Below are 20,166 nucleotides of genomic sequence, written 5' to 3'. Positions count from 1 at the left end.
GTTACGATCTATTACAGAGCCGTTTATCGCTCTCGCAGAGACCACTGGTTTCGGTTTCAGTTTTACCCCCCTGGTGATAGCAGGTGTTTCCGCGTTTGATGAGGAGGAGGCGGAGGAGGAGAGGCGAGAAAATGGCGAACAGCTGTTCCGTTACTGGACTTCTCTGGTTTCTCCTCCAAACAACCCATTTAAGCAGTTCACTTGGTAAGTTGCGACTTCTATAAGCATCCAAGAGAGGTTAATTTTATGGAACTTCTCAGTTCCTTGGTGATACCTACCTTTGATTGGCAGTAAACAGCAGCTGTTTACATTGTGCAGAGTAGAAAATAGATTCCAACTCAAGCATGTTTCACCGATTTGGGTATTCTCTTATGCACTGATCGCTGCAGCATCTCTTGAAGTTGTGAGAACTGTTATCAACGAAATTTTTCCGTTATGTAAAGTTGTAAAGCATACACTCTCATTTAACACCATCTTGTAACCAACTGACTCTCTATCGACTCGTAAAAAAGAGGACAACCGTACATGTCATTGCAGACGTATTTTATAGCTCTCTTTCACTTTCTTCTTTTTCTGCGCCTACGCGTTTTTGTTCGTGAGACAGAAATGAGAGAAGGAGTGCACGTGCATTATGGAAAGCACCGCGTGTTTTGCCGTTATCGCTTTGGTTTTGGTCGTGCAGACAGCGTGATTGTTTATGTTTGTATAGTGGCATTCGTTATTGCGTCTGAGATGGCAGCACTTGGTATAAAAAAGGGTACAGTTTTCATGTTTATTACGATAATAAAAATGCAAAACTATTGAAGTCCTTACAGAGTGGAAAAAAAAATATATATATAAAAGTTCAACGGGACCTAGGAAAAAGTGTTCTGAAAAACGACCCTTCATACAGCAGTGAGCTTCCGCCTGTCGTGTCTGTGTTTTTGTACTGCGTGATGGCTACTAATAACACGTCTACGTTTCTCATACACATTCATAAAACAGGTTATACATGTATCAGTAAATCCAAACACTTCTGGGTGGTTACTCGGGAAACCTGGGGAAACAAGCAGATGACCACTGGCGTAGCCAGAGGGGGTTCTGGGGGCTCAAGCCCCCCCCCCCTCCCCCCCCCCCCCCCCCCCCGGTGCATTTGGGAGAGGGAAACAAGTGGGAATTCTCCTCCCTCATGTAAAGTCCCCATAGAACTCCTCCCTAAATATTTTTCTGCTACGCCGCTGCGGACAACTGTTGCATTGTGCATTTTCTGGCCGCCTCATGTGACTGAATGATCCATTGTCAAGAAAATTCCAGAAACGCCCACCCGTGGCATGGATAGATAAAGGGGGGGGGGGGGGTTGAGGCACCTCAGTGTATGCGGTGCAACTAAAAACACAGGTAAACACCCCCGAGTTTTGCTGATTTAACTACAAAATCCTTGGAACCTTAGGTATGTCATGCCTGTATTGGTGTAACATGCATATGCAGACCAAGACGCAAGTAACTGCCGTTTGCGTTTATTCGACATAACTCGGGGCTAATTGTCACAGGCAGAGTAAGATCGCGTCAATAAGAGAGAGTAAGATCGCGCGCGTAATATTCAGAACGCTAGCGAACGTTTTGAGTGACTGTGCTGACATTTCAGTTTTCGCCCTCTCCTTTCACGTAGTGTACACACCCTCGGACGCATATCAGGAGAGCCTTCTACGGCCCTTCCGCGCCTTCAGCGATGTCGCCATTTTCCACTTCACCGTCCCCGCCCAGACGTCGCGCGCCGCCTGGCAGTTTGTCGCCTTCATGGATGACAGGAGTTGCGTCGCCAGGCCCGTCCACATGTAAGCGAAACGTTGGGTACTCCGCTCCGGCACGATTTAATCCAAACCCGATTTGGAAAAACAGCTACCTTCGGCACGGCAGCTACCCCGTTGTGTCGCCCGACAACAGCAGCTTCCCGCCGAACGTTCACACCCCGGGGGCGTCACACCTACGGACGGAATCCAGGTTCCAGCCGACTGAGATGCCGGAACTGCACGTCATAAATCCCCTGCCCGGCAGCTGGTTTGTGGTGGCATTTCTTGCTGATCTCAGCCACGAGATTAAACAGCAGGTAAGGCGGCATGACCCGTTGGTATCGTTACCGGTTAAAGGCCCTAGGGACTATTCCTTTAATTTTGTATTATAAATCAACTTCGCTCAAGGACAGCATGCGAAATATGTCGTAAATGCTGTCGGTGAACATTTTGTGCTTCTACAAATTTTCAAAGCAACGTGCAAAATTTCAGTTTTGGAATATCCCACAGCAGATGATGTCGTCGACGGCTTCTGTGTCTGTCTCCTACAGACAGTGTTCCCACCCAAGCAGCGCATTATCCTGGCCCAGTATTGGCTGGATATTGGCAATACTTGGCCGATATTGGCCCAATATCGGGCCAAGATGTAGCGCTGCTTGGGCCTCTTGCTCTTGGGCTTCTCTGTACCTCACATTGGAGGACCGCTGGCAGCTGTAGTGAGGAGACTGAAATCATCCTTGGAGAAGCAATGTTGCCGATTGGGTGATGGGTTGTGTACATCATGATGTCATACTTCTTCGAACTAGTAATTAATTTTATTATACTTCTGCATCGCATAGAGAAACAATATTTTTGAAGAATACAATGTGGGACACATGGATGGCACTGGCACAATTTTGGTGGGATTCTGAAGACATGAAGACCCAGGAAGATTTTCGTCCATGAGATCATGGCCCACTTGCACAAACGTTGAGGGAACTCTTCAGTGGTGCCCTCCGTAGCTTAGGTAGTGCTTCTGCCACATGCTACTGTCCTCGTTCATAGAGCAGTAGCAAAGCAGATGAGGTCTGCACTGAAGAATTTCTTAAGCATTTGTGCAGGCAAGCCATCGTGATTTCACTCTTTTGCTTCCCATTTTCTTGTTCCAGTAACTTTCTTCTAGTTCCTTCTGCCAGTTGCTTGTCTTTCCAGAAATAAGAGGTTTAAAAGAAGTTATGTAATGATTTGCATTCAATGATATTGTTGTCAAAGCTCCTCTGGAAAATGACAGAGCCTCACTAAAAATTATCTAGTGATGCATCTTTGGTTACTTTGACAGTTTGCACATAAAGCAAGAAATAGTAACTTTGAATGAAATATATTAGTCATTGATCATCTGCTAACTAAAACCCCACATGCAGGGCAAAGGCAAATGTTAACTTCATGTTGGTGCATGCGAAAAACATATCACAACAGCTAGCCATTGGTCAATGTTGGTCCATGTAATTGGTCTCTGTTTACAGAGCCTTAGTATTAATATCACAGCCCATCTTATCATGAGTACACCATCTTATCATGAGTACACAATCTAATCACTGTGAGCAGTATTGCAGATGTCACAGGCGTGCAACTGAAATAGAGGCGAAAATAAATTTTGGTTGGAATCTCTGACTCTCATGTTTCACAGAGCAAAACCTGGAGGCTACTAACCATGAGCAGAACACAACTGGTATTGAAGTTAAAGATTGACCAAAGGCCGGGAACAACTGGTATTGAAGTTAAAGATTGACCAAAGGCCGGGAACATACATCTTTAATTACCGAAATTCACACCGGCTCACAACAATTAAAAACAGTGAATAAAATTGACGTTTCGGAATCCATCCGGATTCCATCATCAGAATGCGGTCTAGGTGGTCGTCCCCGCTCTTTTATACATCAAGGGGGCGTAGCATTCGGGTAACGGGCCGGGATGGTATTGAAGTGCAACTATAAAAGAAATCCGCTGCAAAATTTCCTATTTCATGTGTCGGTTTGAAATATCATAAAGAATTGTGTGATTGACAGTTCTTTGATGTAGAATTTAAGTTTTTCTCTTTTTTTTTTCCAGTTCATTTATGTGGTCATTCACTTAAGACATTTCATGATTTTGTGTAGGAGTAAATTAATTAAATGAACATAATTAATCCAATGTTATTCATTAAGGATCTGATTTAATAAAGTTAAGTAAAATTAAAATTCACCAAAATAGACTTTATGCTTGAAACCTTGCGGAACACTCCACCGAAGAGAGTTCACCAAAATTTTCTGGTTTAGTTTTGATCTGGACTTTTGCTTTATGTGCTTTAAAGGCATCATGTTTCCACTAGCTGCTTGTCTGATAAAACATTATTTGCATCTGCTCTTTTAAGGGAATACGTCATAACTGCCAGTACAGTTTGGGAAGCATGGCTGCTTGGACTCACGAGCCTAACATCTTCTTGCTGAACGCTGGGTCTCCGTTCAACATTACAACCCCCTCACAGCAGTACCTATTTAAGTAAGTTTCACTGTCTTTGGTAGTTTTATAATTAATTAATTAAGCTAAAATTAAATTAAACCTAAATTAAAATTAAAACTAAATTAAATTAAGATTGTAGAATTATAAAACTATTGTGACTATTATTAATTAATTAATTAATAATAGTCGCAGTAGTTTTATCATTCTACAGTCTGCTAGTTAGGTATACACGCACAGAAACACACGGACAAAAAAAATACCCCATCACTATGTACCCTACGATTTTAGGGTACATTGTCATGTGATACCTTTTAAAGAACATTTAAAATTGAAAGTAAAAATAAAGAAATATTTTTGATCACATGAGGCATACCATGTTGAAAACGTCTCGGTTGTGTCTCCCTCAAGGCCTTCCTACAACTTTCTTTCAACACGTCTTTTATTTTACTTTTAATTTATTTTTGCCTCATTTTATTTTATTTGTTCATTAATATTTTAATTTTAGTGTGGTTGAGACTTCAAAAGTTAGCTAATTAACCTAATTAATGAAAAAAGGCAGAATGAAAAAAAAAAAAATACTGACGAGTACGACCCGGGACTTCTAACCACAACCAGTTGGCATCATTCGTGTAGAGCGTCTCTTTTAAAACCTTGGTACGTGTTAAGTCGGGACACCTTGCAGTATGTGTGTGTCCATCTAATGTGCACGAAGCAAGTTGTGATCGGCTGGTCTCTTCACACTATCCCTTCCTCTTTCCTAACTATGCCGGGCCTACTTTTTAATTGACACCCAGGGTGTACGCGCCAGACGGCACCTGGCAACTTGAAATCAAGATTTCGTCGTGCACAAATCTTTCGTCAAACCACACGAGCACGGGTCCGCTCGACGTGCAGCACTGTGTTCAGATGTTTGGTGTTCGTGCTCAAGCGCTGCCGTTTGCGGAAGATGCAAACACAACGGGACTGCGATTCTCCAGGGTCATACATCAACCGGAAGCAGAGGTCTACTATTACATCATTGTGGATTCGGAAAAGCACATGGGTTACTCTATTACCGTTGAAGCAAAAGGTAAAGTAGCGTGCTATGTACACTGTAATTGGGTACTTTTCGAAAATGTTATGCAGCACAGACTTTCTGTACACCAGACATAACCAATCCTTCTACAGTCAAACTCCTTTATAGCGAACACCTTTTTAACGAAAATACCACTACAGCAAAATTTTTTTGCGGTCCCGCTGGAGCCCTATAGGTCCAATAATGGACGTCCTTTTTAACGAAAATACCTTTACTGCAAATTATTTTTGCTGACCCCTGAGTTTCTTTTTAAAGGAGTTTGACTGTACTTGGATCGCAATGGCTTCAGTGTACGTCTGAGTGATGGATGAACAACAAATGATTGCCTTGAGAGCATTCCTAGCCTGCAAAAAACCTTTTTTAGGGTTGTGTGAATATTCAGGTTCTCTGAATACTGAAGCAAAGAATTGTACATTCAATTTTAATTTCACAATTGGAGTGGTGTCCAAGCAGGATATATTTGAATAGTTCCAAAGCAGCACTCGTAAGCCCCAAAATGCAAAAATGGAGGGTATAAAACAAAGTTAGTGGCATTCTTATATAATAATAATAATTGCGTTTACTTCACCAAGTGCTTGCAGTAGGAGATACAGGCAAAAGCTACAAGGTAGTAGCTTGACATGGTCTCCTTGTGCATACCCTGTGCACCCTTATGCACACATAGGGTTCTTCGTTTTCGGGTTTCATGACTTTTTAAATTCAGGAGGGAGGGGGATCGGGTGCTATTTACACACGAGAATTCGGGGAGAAGTCGGGCGCTACGATCTCTGTTTCATGTGTCATTGCAGAATTTTGGGGTGAAACGAAAGACATACGAAACACCACTGCTGGGACGCTGGGACGAGAAACAAGAATCTTTATATTTCTGCTCGGAACTGGGGTAGTGAATGACCACGGTGTTCGAACACTTACCCGAGCTCCACAAAAGCTCGCCTTTGAATCCTACAGGGGGGGGGGGGGGGGGGGGGGGGGGGGGGGGGGGGGGGGGGGGGGGGGGGGGGGGTTATAAAAGGAGGACAAACACATTGTCACAAATGGCTCCCTTTGCCAATATTACGATTCACTTTTCCAACAGTATACAGTAAAACCCGCGCATAGCGATATCGCGTATAACGATATCCCTCGTAAAACGATGGTTCATGATTTTACCGTCAAAATATACATTGGTTCTATGGGGAAACGACCCGCGCACAGCGATGGAGACCGCGGTTCCGAGTATTCGTATAACGATGTTGGACGCTGTCCCGTACGCGTAATCACGCGGCGATTTTCGCCGCGATAAGTCTCGATAAGCCTCGATGCTACGAATCTCACGGGGTAGCGGAAAAAATTCGTATCATCCGAAATTCACATCAACAGAATTAAACCAAAATAAAAATTGAGGCAAGAAAATAGACAGCGACTGTTCATTTTCCAGTACTGTCAGTGAAAGAGGTAGGTGGTAACGCTTTTATGTCTCCGTATTTGGCCAATGCTGCTCAAATTCGCGAGATGATTCAAAAGGCCTAGCACGTGCTTTCCACCCGCAAGTCGCGCGACAGTGTTCTAAAGCGAGCTTCTCCTAGAGCACGCAGGCGTTAGGTGACGCCGACTTGCGGAATGGTGACGGTGTAGTGTTGCCAGAAGTTGTCCTGCTATGTTGTCTGGTTCCCTCCACGAGTTCTGATCGCTGTTTTCCCAAGCCATTGCGATGTCACACAGCTTCGCGTTATTTCTTTTTTTTTTTTTAGCATCTGTTTCTTTTGCTACACGCGGGGTGGCGCGCGACTTTTTGCGGACGCGGTCATTTAGGTCAGCCCTCGTTTAACGATGTACCCCGTATAACGATGGAATTCGCGATTACCGTCAATATCGTTATACGCGGGTTTCACTGTACTTAAAACGACAAGTTGAAGGACCGCAAGGATTTCGGGCACATACCAGGTTTTACCCAAATTCTTGAAAACTTGTTCGGGGTGAACTATCGCGAAAAATCGGGTTGAACCCGAAAACGAAGAACTCGATGCATACCTCATGTCCGTAAGCTGTCTGTATCTGTGCAGTATTTGTGCTAGGTCCTCATATATCACTATTCACTGAAAAAATTGCTACAGTTCTAAAATTAATGTTTGCACAGCCTTTTCCTTTCTTTTTCAAATATGGGGTCCAGCAGTTTTCTCCCATTCTCCTTAGTTCAGATATTTTATCTAACTGTATTTGAAGCGTTGACATTGGCACTAGGGGTGACATGGTGGAATGAACAGTAAAATAAGTATCTCTACAGCGGTTAAGTGAATTTCCAAGGAAATGCGATTACTAGGTGTCTTTTCTAAACAGCCGAGGTTTCATTCTTTTTCTTCTCCCCGTGATGGACACCTGCTCCAATGATGGGCTTTTTTCTTTTCTTTGATGACCACATGTTCTTTCGAAAAAGTGTTTGTATGCCAGAAATCCTGACAAACAGGAACATAGTGGCAATGTGGCAGCGGAAGGCAACGGTTTAAGCGATGATTAGATTTTAAAAAAAAGATGAGACTGCTAGGCATAAGGCGTCACTATAGAATTGCTGGCTGAACCTCGGGTTCGCACGGAAGACCATATTTTAACAGACAAAAAATAAATAAATAAATAAAATGTGAAGGGAATATCGTCGTCAGAGTGAGCCTCTTCCATTAATATTTCTACCTGTTTGCTGGATCTTCTACTTTTCTACAACAAAAAAAAATAAATCGAAGCAAGTTTAGTTCGGGGATGCAGTTAACTATGTCCCTACTATATTTTTTTCAAGGTCTTATTGAAATGGTTAACATATTTCCGTGACCAACATTTTACATTTACTAGATTGTCCTACCCTATGGCACCTGCCGCACAAATCTCGGAGGCCGAGGCACCTGCCAGGTGCGGACGACAACGTTACCATGGGAAACGAAACTACAAACAAGACCAACACCCTGTCGGCTGTCACGCAACTGCACGAAGAAAAGCCAGAGACAACCGTTGGTGCCATATCCGGTGGCAGCGCCCCTCAGGCTCATTTTGTGAAAGAGATACTGGGAGAAGATAGCATCCTTGCAGGAATGCGTGGATGTCTGCCCGTTATCCCACTGACACGTATCAAACATGCGCAGGACTTCCTCGATTCATTTCTAGTGCAGGTACGCTGGGCAACCATGAATTGCAGTAAGGATTTGTGAAAGGAGCACAGAAAGCGCTTCAGTTACGACCATTTTTTTTTTCTAACCATGCTGCTAACCTGACTGCTAGATCTAGAGATGCAAAATTTCCGGAAATTTTGAATCGCTCGAAAAAAACGTTTTTCGGGTCGTAGTATTGCCGGCCAAATCACAGCATACAATGAGGTAGAAGCTTTAGTAGTGTTCATCCTCTACGCATAAATGTAGAGCAGGGCATCCCATGAGACTGCTCTCTACTCAGCGATAGGTAATTAGAACAACCTGTCCACTCCAACCAGAACTCCGACATTATGTGAACGCGACGGCGATCGCTTGGAACGGCCAATTGGAGCTCTAAGTTGGTGGTTATTGGCGGATTAGAGGCATCTAAGGCACTGTTGGAGGGTTGGCATCGAAGGCACGAAACTTTATATTTTTGAATTTTGTCTCCTGGAAATTTTGGGCAATTTTTCCGGAGACGAGGAAAAAAACTGAAAAAGACTGGTTTTCCCCCAAAAATTTCAATTTTTTTTTCCGGGGCCTCGCATCTCTAGCTAAATCGCACCATGTGAAGTGATTCACTCGACAGATGCATACATATTGTGAAATTCGATTTTGAAAATTGTGACCACGAGCAACGGTGGCAATGCTAGCAACTAGCCACCAGAGTCGCTTCGATGTCGTTGCGGTGCAACCCGCTAACTGGTTTGCTTCTTTGGAGAAGCGTCGTCTGCTACACAGAGAGAGAACTGGAAGTAGAAACAAAAAAGAAAAAAAAAAGAGCAAAAAGCGCCGCCCCAGTTGGAGCGCAATGTTTCTTATAACCCTGATGACATCACAATCCTCCTCCTCCTCGTTTCAGCCTGCAGAGCGAGTCTGGCGGGAACGGGCACGTCGATGTTTCCGGGGCGCTTTATTCCAAGGAAAATACTGCGCACAGAGGATTTTTTTGCGTTAGTCGTCACGTCAAGTTACATCCTTTCGTAATTCGCCAGAAACAAATTCTTTTGGATGGCTTTCTGGGTTCCTTTAAACGTATCACGTGCTCCATGTACAAGAGTACCACTACTCCCTGGCTATTGATCTTCTGAAATTCTCAATTTTCAGGGACCAGAATGGTTTTCATCGTGGCTAGGACTGACAGATTTATTCCCTGTCTTAGTTAAATTGAATTTGGAACCCTTCGTTGATATTGGTGGCACATTGCAGACAAAGATCCACCTAGACAGCCTGGCCAAGGTAAGTGCCACGTGATGTCCACCATCGTGCCTTGATTGGCTATCGTTCCATGCTTACGCATGAAGGTGTGTTTTTTTCATTGCAGAACTTAACGTCACAAGTAGTGGTTGTCAACATCTGTGTTCATCATGCGAGACCCCCTCCCTTCATATTGGGTCAAGTGCAGTGTCCGGCCGACCTATCGCTCACTCTCTCTACAAACGGTAGCTGGATGGAAGCGAAATATTTTCCGTACCCAGAACCGGGCACATGGTTTCTTTCTTTCACTGTGTCTTGCTACAATCACTCCGGGTAATGATATAGCCTACTTTGATCTCTAGCACTAGGGGTTCCCAAACTTGGTTTTGCAATGTCTCGCAATGTCTGAAGATGAGGATTTGCAATCCTAATCTTCAAAATAAGGTTGTTGTTGTTGTTGGTGTTATCTTGCAGGGCCTGTACACATGTGTAATGTAGTTATTACATTGTGTCGTTGCATGTGGGGTTTGTCATTTGTACTGCGAAGAGTACATTTACTATGGGTAGAGGTGTACATGTGTGTAAGTTATATTTGCGGGTCTGTGGGATGTCCTCGATCCATCGCGGACAGAAATAATAATGTTTTGAAATCTGCGCGGATTAAAGGCGAATAAAACAGCATGCCTCTGCAGTGCCCACAACTATCCTAGTTTTATCCATGTGTGAGCATTGGTATCTCTGCCGATGTCGCCAAAGGAGGAGCCATAATTGAGAGCATGTAGTCGATTGAGAATGGTGTCGAAGTGTGGCATCGCTTGCATTGCTTTGCCTTCAACATCTATTTTCTGCTTATTAACTGCTGTGCCTTTAACTATTGGACAGTGTTCTGCGGATGACAATATATTCCTTTGGAAGGTTGTATGCTAAAAACGTTTGTAACATAACATTTTCATCGTTAAGATTTTTTTCTCTGACAAACACAATAACTGCGGATGTGTAGACATATTCAATATCTGTGCGGATGTGGTTGCACATATTTAAACCGGCGCTGATGAGTATGTTACAAGCTCGGGTACCGTGCGGATGCCAATACTGTGAGTCTTATCTGTGCCCACCTCTATCTATGGATTCATGTTTCACGAAAAGAATCCGCAATGTGTTGTTTCTGCTGAGATTTTAGTGAACGGTTTTATGAACGTGGGCAGAACTGTCAGTTTTCTTCATTGTCTCGCAAAGTAAGTTTTATCATGTCCCCTGCAGGCACATTGCAAGTTGGGAGGGGGGGGGGTCCTCGCTGTGCCAAAGAATGTATGGGGTTCCTTGACTCGACAAAGTTTGAGAACCCCTGCTCTAGCATAACTGCCTAGCTCAGGCTATGGCTGTTTATGAGCACCATAAAAATAAGAATTGAATTTATTTCGAATGACCATTTACAGCGACAGTGACAACCTCTTCCGTTCTTTGACATTTCAGTGCGCCGTCACCAGTGCATTGCGAGCTAGAACAAACCATAGTGGACTTGCGCATCCGCCTGCAGCCCTGCATGTTTGAAGGTTCGCCCTGCGGACAGCACGGGTACTGCCAGGAAAGCCACTTCCGACAGTTTTACTTCAGTTCTTGCCACTGCGTGGGAGGTATGACGGGAGACCAAATTAAAATATGTATATTTAATATGCTCGTGTGAGAGCTACAGCCAGCGTTCGTAGATGGCCCCGAAAACCCTCGGGAACACTTGAAAACCCTTGAATCTCAAACACCATATTTCAAAGACCTTGGATGCCCCCTAATTTGGAGCTGCCCTTGCAAACCCTTCAATACTGGGAGTACGCTGTCACTTAATGAACAGAACTTAAACTATCCCTTTCATCTTCTCCTACGTCTACTGCCTTCAAATATAATTTTAGCGTCATCTGACTAGTCTTCCTAAAAACATTGTCTGTGTGTGCCCAAACGCGTCCGTGTCCTTACCACGCAATTTTGTTGAAAGATACCGTAATGACACCTAGTGACATTGCTATGAAGTGAGTGTATTAAAGGGGCAGTCACGTCTAGGCTCTAGAGATCCCTAAAAGGTCCCACACAGATTCTTGAAAACCCTCGAAACATTTTCCAGGTTATCTGTACAAACCCTGGCTAACACCCACTGAGAGCTACACCACTACTCTTGAGTTCACATCCTTTCTGGCCTTCGAGTGTACTTCCTTGATGGAGCCACGTGTTTTCTTCTAGGCTGGAGAGGCTGGGGCTGCACTGACAGCAGACATGCTACCCCTGCACCCATGCTTCTCATGAAGACATTGCTTCTCACACTGAGCAACTTATTCTTCCTACCGGCCATTGTGCTAGCCACTCGCAGGCAGTTCTACACCGAGGCTGTGGTCTACGGGGTCACCATGTTCTTTTCTACGGTATGTCCGTGTAGCTGCTGAGCATGACGCCAGCTGTGAGTTGGACATGTGGAAAGCATAGTGCTGTGCAAATAGTCATTCAATAACCAGAGCAAATATGAAGCAAATAGATAGATTGAACGGTTACGTGATTGAAGTTATTGTAAACCAAATAAATATGGCTCGAAGCAAACATGCCATTTTACGCCACGTTACTTTCACGTTCTTCTAAAGCCCAGATCCCATAACACGCGACAAGCGGCAAATTGGATGGTGGCGCCACCGCTCGAGCGACAAGCAAGCTCTGTCGCGGCTACAGAATCTTGCATCTACTTCACATAGATATTTGTTGCTGGACGCCAAAGACCATTGCCCAGCGCTTGCCAAAATTCGCTAGATTTGCAACGTGCAACTGAAGTGAATGATAAAGGATAGAGATGTGGGGGCAACAGTGTAGTGTGGTGACAAATGAACTTCATTAAAATGAAATTTCGAACTTGTAGGTGGGAAGCAGCCGCTTGAATCTATCGTTATCTCATGTGACCAAAATCTCTTGCACATTGTGTAGTAACGGACAGAACTACAGCGCCACCACAGACTCATATGTAGAGCCTGAAGTTTTAAGATTTAACTCGATTCTTCCCCGAATTTGCACCCCGAATTGAAGGTTGCCTCTTTAGGGTGAAACCTGATTTTTACCAAATTGCCCTCACTGAGACGTCTGTGGGAATGTACACTATCTTGTTTGGCAGAAAATGCAGTTTGTATCAAACCAGTACTACAAGAGATAAACTTTCATCGTTCAAACCAGTACTGTTAGCTTGAGTAATTGAGCTTGATTTCTCCCCAAATATAGCATACTGAAAGTTTTTCCACCCGAATTAACATAAATTTAGAGTACATGTTTATTTAGCTGATTTTTTACCCCCCCCCCCCCAAAAAAAAAAAAAAAAAATTTAGAAAAAAATATTTTACCCGAAAACTTCAGGCTCTACTCATATAGTATGTATCATAACAAAATTATAGTAGTGTAAATTTCTCTCTGCGTTTATTTTCCTGCGGCAGTTCCGTCGAAATTTTACTATATTTGAGACTGATATGCCGCATTATCAATTGAAAAGTATGCATTTTTCTTGTGCAAATCTAGTTTTGTTGCTAGCTGCTGCCACGACAGTGGCTACGGCGACAGAATAGCGTGTTGCGTGTGTTAAGGGATTTCGGCTTTAGTACCGCAACATGTGGTGTAGCCATGGATGTCACACGAATGGTGTAGAGTGCATTGCTCACTTTTGTTTCTCGACGCAAGATTTTGTCGTAAATTCTATTCCTCGCTCTTTACAGTTCTACCACGCGTGCGACGTGGAGATCTTCGGCTTCTGCCTCTTGCGCTACGAGGTGCTTCAGTTCTGTGACTTCTTCTCGGCCGTGCTCTCGTTCTGGGTGACCCTCGTTGCAATGGCGGGGCTTCCACCTACGCTTACATCTATCTCTCATGTACTGGGAGCTCTAGGGGTTGCTCTCGGGGTTCAGTGTCAACGCACAAGCCTGTGGGTCTTCGTTGTGCCGGCTGCTTTTGGAATCGCGCTTCTCATGCTCTCTTGGGTACGTCTCCTTTCGCCACTTTCTTCTGATACAAGCTGTAATTTGTGTACAAAAGGGACGTAACATTTTTGCTGTGATAGAACATGTTATTTTGAGACGTGCCTCAAAAAGGTGCTGGTAATTCACGTTTGTATTTAACATTTTTCTTAGCACTTTAATGTACCTCATCATTTTAGTTCAGCACTCTTAGAGTGTTGCTACAGACTAAAAATATGATATTTATTTTATTAAATTAAATGCAATCAACGAACTTTACGTGCTTCCGCAAATTGCCTAAAGAACTCGCAAGCTTGAATTGAATTGAATTTGAATTGAATTTATTTCACACATGGTGTGAGAAACTACGGCAAAAAAAACAAGCTTGGTAGCTTTGGATTCTCCAAGAGCAAGGGACATTATTTCGCATCTATCTCCCTGTATCAGCACGTACACCTCTCTGGTCTCCGCTCTCCGACCCACATCGGAAGTATGCCAGCAGCAGTGGTGACGAGGCAGAAATTGACACGAGATGAACAATGTTGCCAGACAGGTAGCAGATTGCACACACCCCGACGTAACACTTCTCGCAACTAGAAATTAATTTTACGATACTTTCACATCAGACTGAGAAGAAAAAAATTTTTTTTCGGGATGTGAGACATATCAGTAGTGGGCACTTTAAGGCTCTTACCCTCAGGACAACACTCCCGCATATTTGCCCTCAACCGAGACAAGTTTATTAACAGAAGTCGTACTCTCGTGAATTCGTTGCAGACGCACCATTGTTGCCACCGTCGTTCGTGCTACCCCTCCAAACGACGGTGGCTCACCAGTCTGCTTCCCGGGACACTGCTCGCAGCTACGGGCCTGTCGCTGTTCGCGTTCGTCGAAACGGAAGACAACTACAAATACATCCACAGCACTTGGCACATTGCGATCTCTCTCTCCATCACGTTTCTTCTTCCTGCGCAACAGAACCATAGGGTTAACTGCAAAGGAGAGTGTGGCGTCAGCACAGTGTCACAGACTGCACACGATCAGCAGCTTGTGCTGAACAACGATGCCGAACTGGTGGACATCGCCGACTACCGCCTGGATTCAGACCTCACGTCGCTCATCAGGGGACTACGAACGTGAGACAGGATGTGGGGCGTAAAAAACCTGGGCAGGTTGGCAATAGGACTGGACGTTGTCCAAGGAGCGGACAGAGGTGGAACAATGAAGCTGGCCCGCTGGTGGTGAACTCAGGCGAGGTTCCAGTTGCCCCAGGCTCTGCGAGACAAGGAGGCAGGTCTTAAATATTTTGGTTGAACAAATTTTTGTGTGCGCGATATACTAATTTACTATTTACCCCTTTTCGTTTTTGTTTGTTGCTCGACTTCAAAGTAGGGTGCGCAGTTGTAGAAAATTTTCGTACAAAGCAACATGCGTGCAAAGGTCTCTGCACAGTTTTGACCTCGACGCAAACTTCTGCCGCGCAACAAAATTGGGAATTCCGCTTCTTTTGCTTCTTGATGTAATATAATTAGAGCCTGAAGTTTTCAGGAAATATTTTTTTCTAAATTCGGGGGGTAAAAATTGGGTAAATAAACATGTGCACTAAATTCATGCGAATTCGGGTGAAAAAACTTACAGTACGCTAAATTCGGGGTGAAATCGGGCTCAGTTACTCAACTAACAGTAGTGGTTTGGTACAAATGGTGATGTAACTGAATTTTTCTGCCAAACAAGTAGTAAATTAATGCATTCCTACAGACATCCCAGTGAGGGCAATTTGCCAGGTAAAAATCGGGTTTCACCCTAAACAGGCAACCTTCAATTCGGGGTGCAAAGTTGGGGAAGAATCGGGTAAAACCCTAAAACTTCGGGCTCTAAATATAATGTCATTTGATAATCTACATTCAATATAACATTGTTTCCATGGCAAATCCTCTGCATTTAATGACCTCCGTGCAGCAGAATGGAGGAAAAATCAAGCGGTACACTTGTGATTCGCAGATGTGCCAGTTCTTTGGAGAATCAGGAGACAGCTACTGAGTCAATTTGAGCACATGCACAATTGGCAGTGTCAGTACTAACACTGTCAAAAGTAGTGAAAGCTTACAAATTACATTTCCGCAGTTACAGATTCATAATGCATACATTATAAGTAGAGCTGTGCGAATGTTCGAAATTTCTAACATGAAACGAATATCTGATGCTATTCGCAACCTGTTTTCAGTATTCAAAATTTTCGAATATTTTTCGAATAGTACTGAAGCGAGGTATCGTTATCGCCATTCTGCAAGTGGGCTTCGCCTCATTACATCCATTGGTTAGGTGAAGCCCACTTCACGGTATTGCCATTGCTCGTTTGATGTGCTGTTCCATTCTGCAAGTCGGCTTCACCTCATTACTGTCGAGCGTTAGGTGAAGCCCGTCTTACATCGTTTACAATATTCTGTTTCTAAAGCCTACAAATTCTATGAGCTCATGGTCAACATTATACTCTAGGCATTGCAAGTTCCAGTAAATGTACTCCCAACTCTGAGAGTTATGTTCAGTAAGAGATGGAAATATGTTCAGCTTCTAAAAAGAAAAAGTACAGGAAATTCACAATGTGAACATAGAAATGAGGAGATGCACACAAAGCAGGCTGCATGGAACATGTTGACTAACTCTCAATGCATTGCATCCCACTATTGCTGTCTACCATGCACAACACAGAGGGACCCTTCTCTCACGATATGTTATGCTGGTTGAAAAGGCTCACATGTTTGGAGCAGAACATCATCTTATGAGCACAACACCACAAAATATTTTGCCATTAGGTATTCGAAATTATTCTAATTGGGCCTTTTCTGATTATTCGAATTTGATTTGCCATCTGAAGAAATTATTCAGATTTGATTCGCAGTGTAAGTAAAATATTCGGAAACTATTTGCAATGGAAATTTTGCTATTCGCACAGCTCTAATTATAAGAATTCTTATGAGCATTTTTTTTTTCATTTTGCGTGTTTGATATCACATACTACGCTGTGCTGTACCATGCAAAACCACAAACATTATCTGAAATAACATCAGACTCCTATACCTCACGGTTTAACTACTACTACTTATTACATTGTGTATACCTACATTCCCAGCCCAAACTTTAGCGTTGTTCTTACATTTCTAGATACGTTTACCATAGTAATTTTTTGCCTACAGACTATCTATCTGTTTCTTGCTTCAGAACATCCATTTTTTAGTCAGAATCTGCACTGGATGTGCCATGCAAAGGTTTGTTATCCATCACAACATTGTATCAATTATGAAGTTTCATGCTCAACTTTATACTGTGCTGAGCTGTAGATTTACAGAACAGGTGTCGTATAATGCCTTTCTTATCAGCATACCTTTATCAAAAGTTTGTGCATATTAGTAAAAAATGCTGAGATATTTTTGCACAGCTTGCAGTGCCCTACTTAGAAGTCACAGGCTGGCAACTATTGCAGAAGAGACTTTTACCCAGAATTTTTATTGTACAGATATTTATTCAAGTTATTTTGCCATATATAGAGTGAACTGTCTGGTACAGTCCTCAGAGGTACACAGTTTTCAAGTTTACGGGCTCATAATAATTGCTTGAACTCAAACGCAAACTAGCTGCCCTGTATTTCCCAGACAAACTTTTAGCACAAGGCTGATGTTGACAGTCCACAAACATTTAAGTATTAGGATTCATTCAGACATTAAGGTATATTAGGATTAGGTATATGTTTACTCTTCAGACCTCTGTTCCTATAACACGGTAGCTTTATGTATTGTGTGATGTTCAAGGGCTTGAATACTTTACAAGTGCAGCTGACAATATGATATGTTTGGTTGTGACATATCATGTTTATGACATGTTTCAAACTTTTTTATGCAATTTGCAGCTCGTTTTCTGTGTTGTTGGGCCACAGTGAGCTCAACAGCACTTTTTGATAATTTTTTGAAGTAAGTTAGTGTTTCAAACTGCCATGTAATGTGAATAATGTGAATGTGTTAGATTCTGGAGATTGTACAGGTGCTTTAGTGTTGTGATCCATCTGCGTACAATGACTTTCTTGCCATCGTAATGTGCATACAAATGCTGGTACAGTGTGACACATTTATGTAATATTTATGATGTAAATTTGCTCACAACAGTGCAAGTTGAATAGCTTTGAATGGGTTAGGTGTTGCCAGTATGCTACTATACAGCCAGTAACAACAACAAAAGTATTCAGTAGAGTTCTACATTCTTTTTTTTTAGGCTAGACCAGTTTGGGGTCATGTCAGGCTTGTAAGTTTCAAATCACGCTTGAGTGTTCCATATTCCCATTCATTGCATATGCCCATGTGTTGTTGCACGTTAGCACTCAGCTTGCATTTACCAGTGCTGGTGTGCACATAAGCTGGTGGAGAGGATTTTGTAGTACGTGAGTGTTTATGGACAGTATTATACGTACAAAATGTTGATAAGTCAGTCAGTATTATAGAGTTAAGAGACATGTGGTTGCTTTTTTTTTAAGTACCTTGCATGCAATTATGTCTACTTCGTTGTTAAGTGGCAAGCTCAAGTTTGTTGCTTCTCTAGTCCTTCAGTCAGAAATTATATTGTAGTATTGTATCATGGGTGTGTTAGATGATATCACAAAATTTTAACATTTATTTACTACATAGATGAAACTATACAATGATGTGAGCTCTTTTCCCACAATGTGGATTATATTAGTATACTGTCAGGCACCACTATTTTATACTGGAACACATTATTCCTAGTTTGCTAGATTATATGTTTAAACCCTGAAAATATGGCACAAAGGTTTTTATTGGTGCACCAAGCAATCTTTCACACACACACTTTCTTTCAATAACAAAAACACTTTCTAGTCAATAAGAAAGGAGTATCAACATAGTAAGTGCAACTCAAAGGATGAGGCTGCTACTTCTATCACTGCAACACTAGAAAATTGTATACCCATTATTGATTACCTACATAATTCATTAGCTAAGTGCATAAAGGTCAACAAGCACGCACAATCACTTAATTTCTGTTAATTTTTCCCACATCTAATTTGCTTTTCAGAATTCAACACCACATAGCTCTAACTGCAGAACAGATAATCGTGGCACTGAACAAGTTTGTTTAATGAAGCTAAGTTGAATGATACATATCAGTATTACAATCATGTTTGCATACACTGATTCAACATGGGAGACAGCATCTACAGCTACATTTCAGCATTCCTGTATCAGCAAAGGGAATACATATACGTACAACTTGCGCTTTTGGCAGAATATGTAGTGCCCTCTGCCACTTTCAAGGGAATTCGGGACACTTTGTACCCACGCTAGGCATGCATATGTTTAAAAGTAACAAAAAGCAGATACCAATGTCAACATTATGTGTGTAGTATATTTCCAATGGGCATACTTGGAAGCGTAACTCGCCGAGACTGAAGGAGGTGGTGTGCATATTGTGCTTCAGTATATTAGGTCACGTAGATAATTTGTACATAAGCCATGCTAGCAGTGAAGCTTGTAATCAAATGTTGAGATGTGCACATGTGTTCAAATTGTGTTCATTTTATATAATGTATGTATTTAGCAGCGTTTTTTTCCTGTTCGGAAGTTTTGTGATGCCGCATGCTTCAAACTGTGGTATGCGCTATAACAGGTCTTTCTTGATTCAGCTGAGTTTTTTTTTCATCTTGCCCAGAACCGCATTGGGAATTCGAGTGTGGAATAGTGTTGGTTATGTGCAACTACAGCTTGCGTTTCCTAGCATATATTATGTTTTACTTCCGTTGAAAAAGAGACAAAGGCCTTTTGTGAGAATACATGTATGTTTACACCAGTGGCAGTTGCAAATGGAATTACACATTCGTAGAGCTTCAAGTGGGTCTACTTTGTCGTTACTGACTTCATAAGTGCTCCTGCCAGTACTTCGCGCAAACATTATGCTGATACACCACATTACGTCAGCACACAGTAAACGCCCCCCCCCCCCCCTCTCACTGCCGTCAGAAGATCTTGTAAACAAAGAAAAGAAAACTTTCTTTTGCACTGCCGAGATAGTAAATTCTCTTCGTTCCCGCTGTATGCTGTCCAAGCAACCTGCCATAGCCTGCTGTTCGGCACCCTCTCTGGTCAGGGCGGCTGCCCCTCTTGGCCCACCCCCCCCTATCGCTACGGCTCTGCTCATAGTTCTCGTGTGATGAAACACACACTCGCGACTGTATCAGTGGAAAAAGCAGTGTTCATTCCATTGCTTCGATCTGTTCTAAAATTCGAGGGATCAACACTAGAGGTGCTCCAGAGTCGACTCCCTGCGACTCTATTCTCCATGCGAGTCGCCGGAGTCTGTGACATACGATGACATTCAGACGGCACGACTCCGACTTATGAGTTGAATAAGCAACACAACCATAGCGACATGTCGAAATTGATTGTAGATACGATCGGCAATTGGAAAATGAGTAGCTTGTTGAATTTGTTAGCATATTTTAATACTGAAGGGGCAGCCTTGTACAGATC

The 20,166-nt window shown here is 42.8% G+C and overlaps 1 protein-coding gene across 1 annotated transcript; it reads left to right on the top strand.

Moving 5' to 3' along the window:
- The first annotated feature begins 98 nt into the window (after positions 1-98).
- Positions 99-19,527, top strand: LOC135391041 (post-GPI attachment to proteins factor 6-like). Its single transcript, XM_064621117.1, has 12 exons — positions 99-204; positions 1,649-1,814; positions 1,879-2,086; positions 4,159-4,286; positions 5,042-5,316; positions 8,143-8,456; positions 9,582-9,713; positions 9,799-10,004; positions 11,145-11,305; positions 11,901-12,079; positions 13,400-13,660; positions 14,414-19,527. Exons 1-12 carry the CDS (start codon positions 99-101, stop codon positions 14,774-14,776), a joined length of 2,499 nt encoding a protein of 832 aa, XP_064477187.1. The 3' UTR covers positions 14,777-19,527.
- Positions 19,528-20,166: the final 639 nt, after the last annotated feature.

Source organism: Ornithodoros turicata, chromosome 4, assembly GCF_037126465.1.
Source record: "Ornithodoros turicata isolate Travis chromosome 4, ASM3712646v1, whole genome shotgun sequence".
NCBI lineage: Eukaryota > Metazoa > Arthropoda > Arachnida > Ixodida > Argasidae > Ornithodoros > Ornithodoros turicata.
The sequence above is the reverse complement of the archived record's forward strand: the minus strand, read 5'-3'. Positions and strand labels throughout refer to the sequence as shown.

Bases quoted from the DNA above. Each gene is read 5' to 3' on its own strand.
- LOC135391041 (XM_064621117.1), top strand. From the start codon at position 99: ATGAGGAGGAGGCGGAGGAGGAGAGGCGAGAAAATGGCGAACAGCTGT. The intron at 4,287-5,041 runs GTAAGTTTCACT...ATTGACACCCAG, and splicing joins TCACAGCAGTACCTATTTAA to GGTGTACGCGCCAGACGGCA. The intron at 8,457-9,581 runs GTACGCTGGGCA...CTCAATTTTCAG, and splicing joins TCGATTCATTTCTAGTGCAG to GGACCAGAATGGTTTTCATC.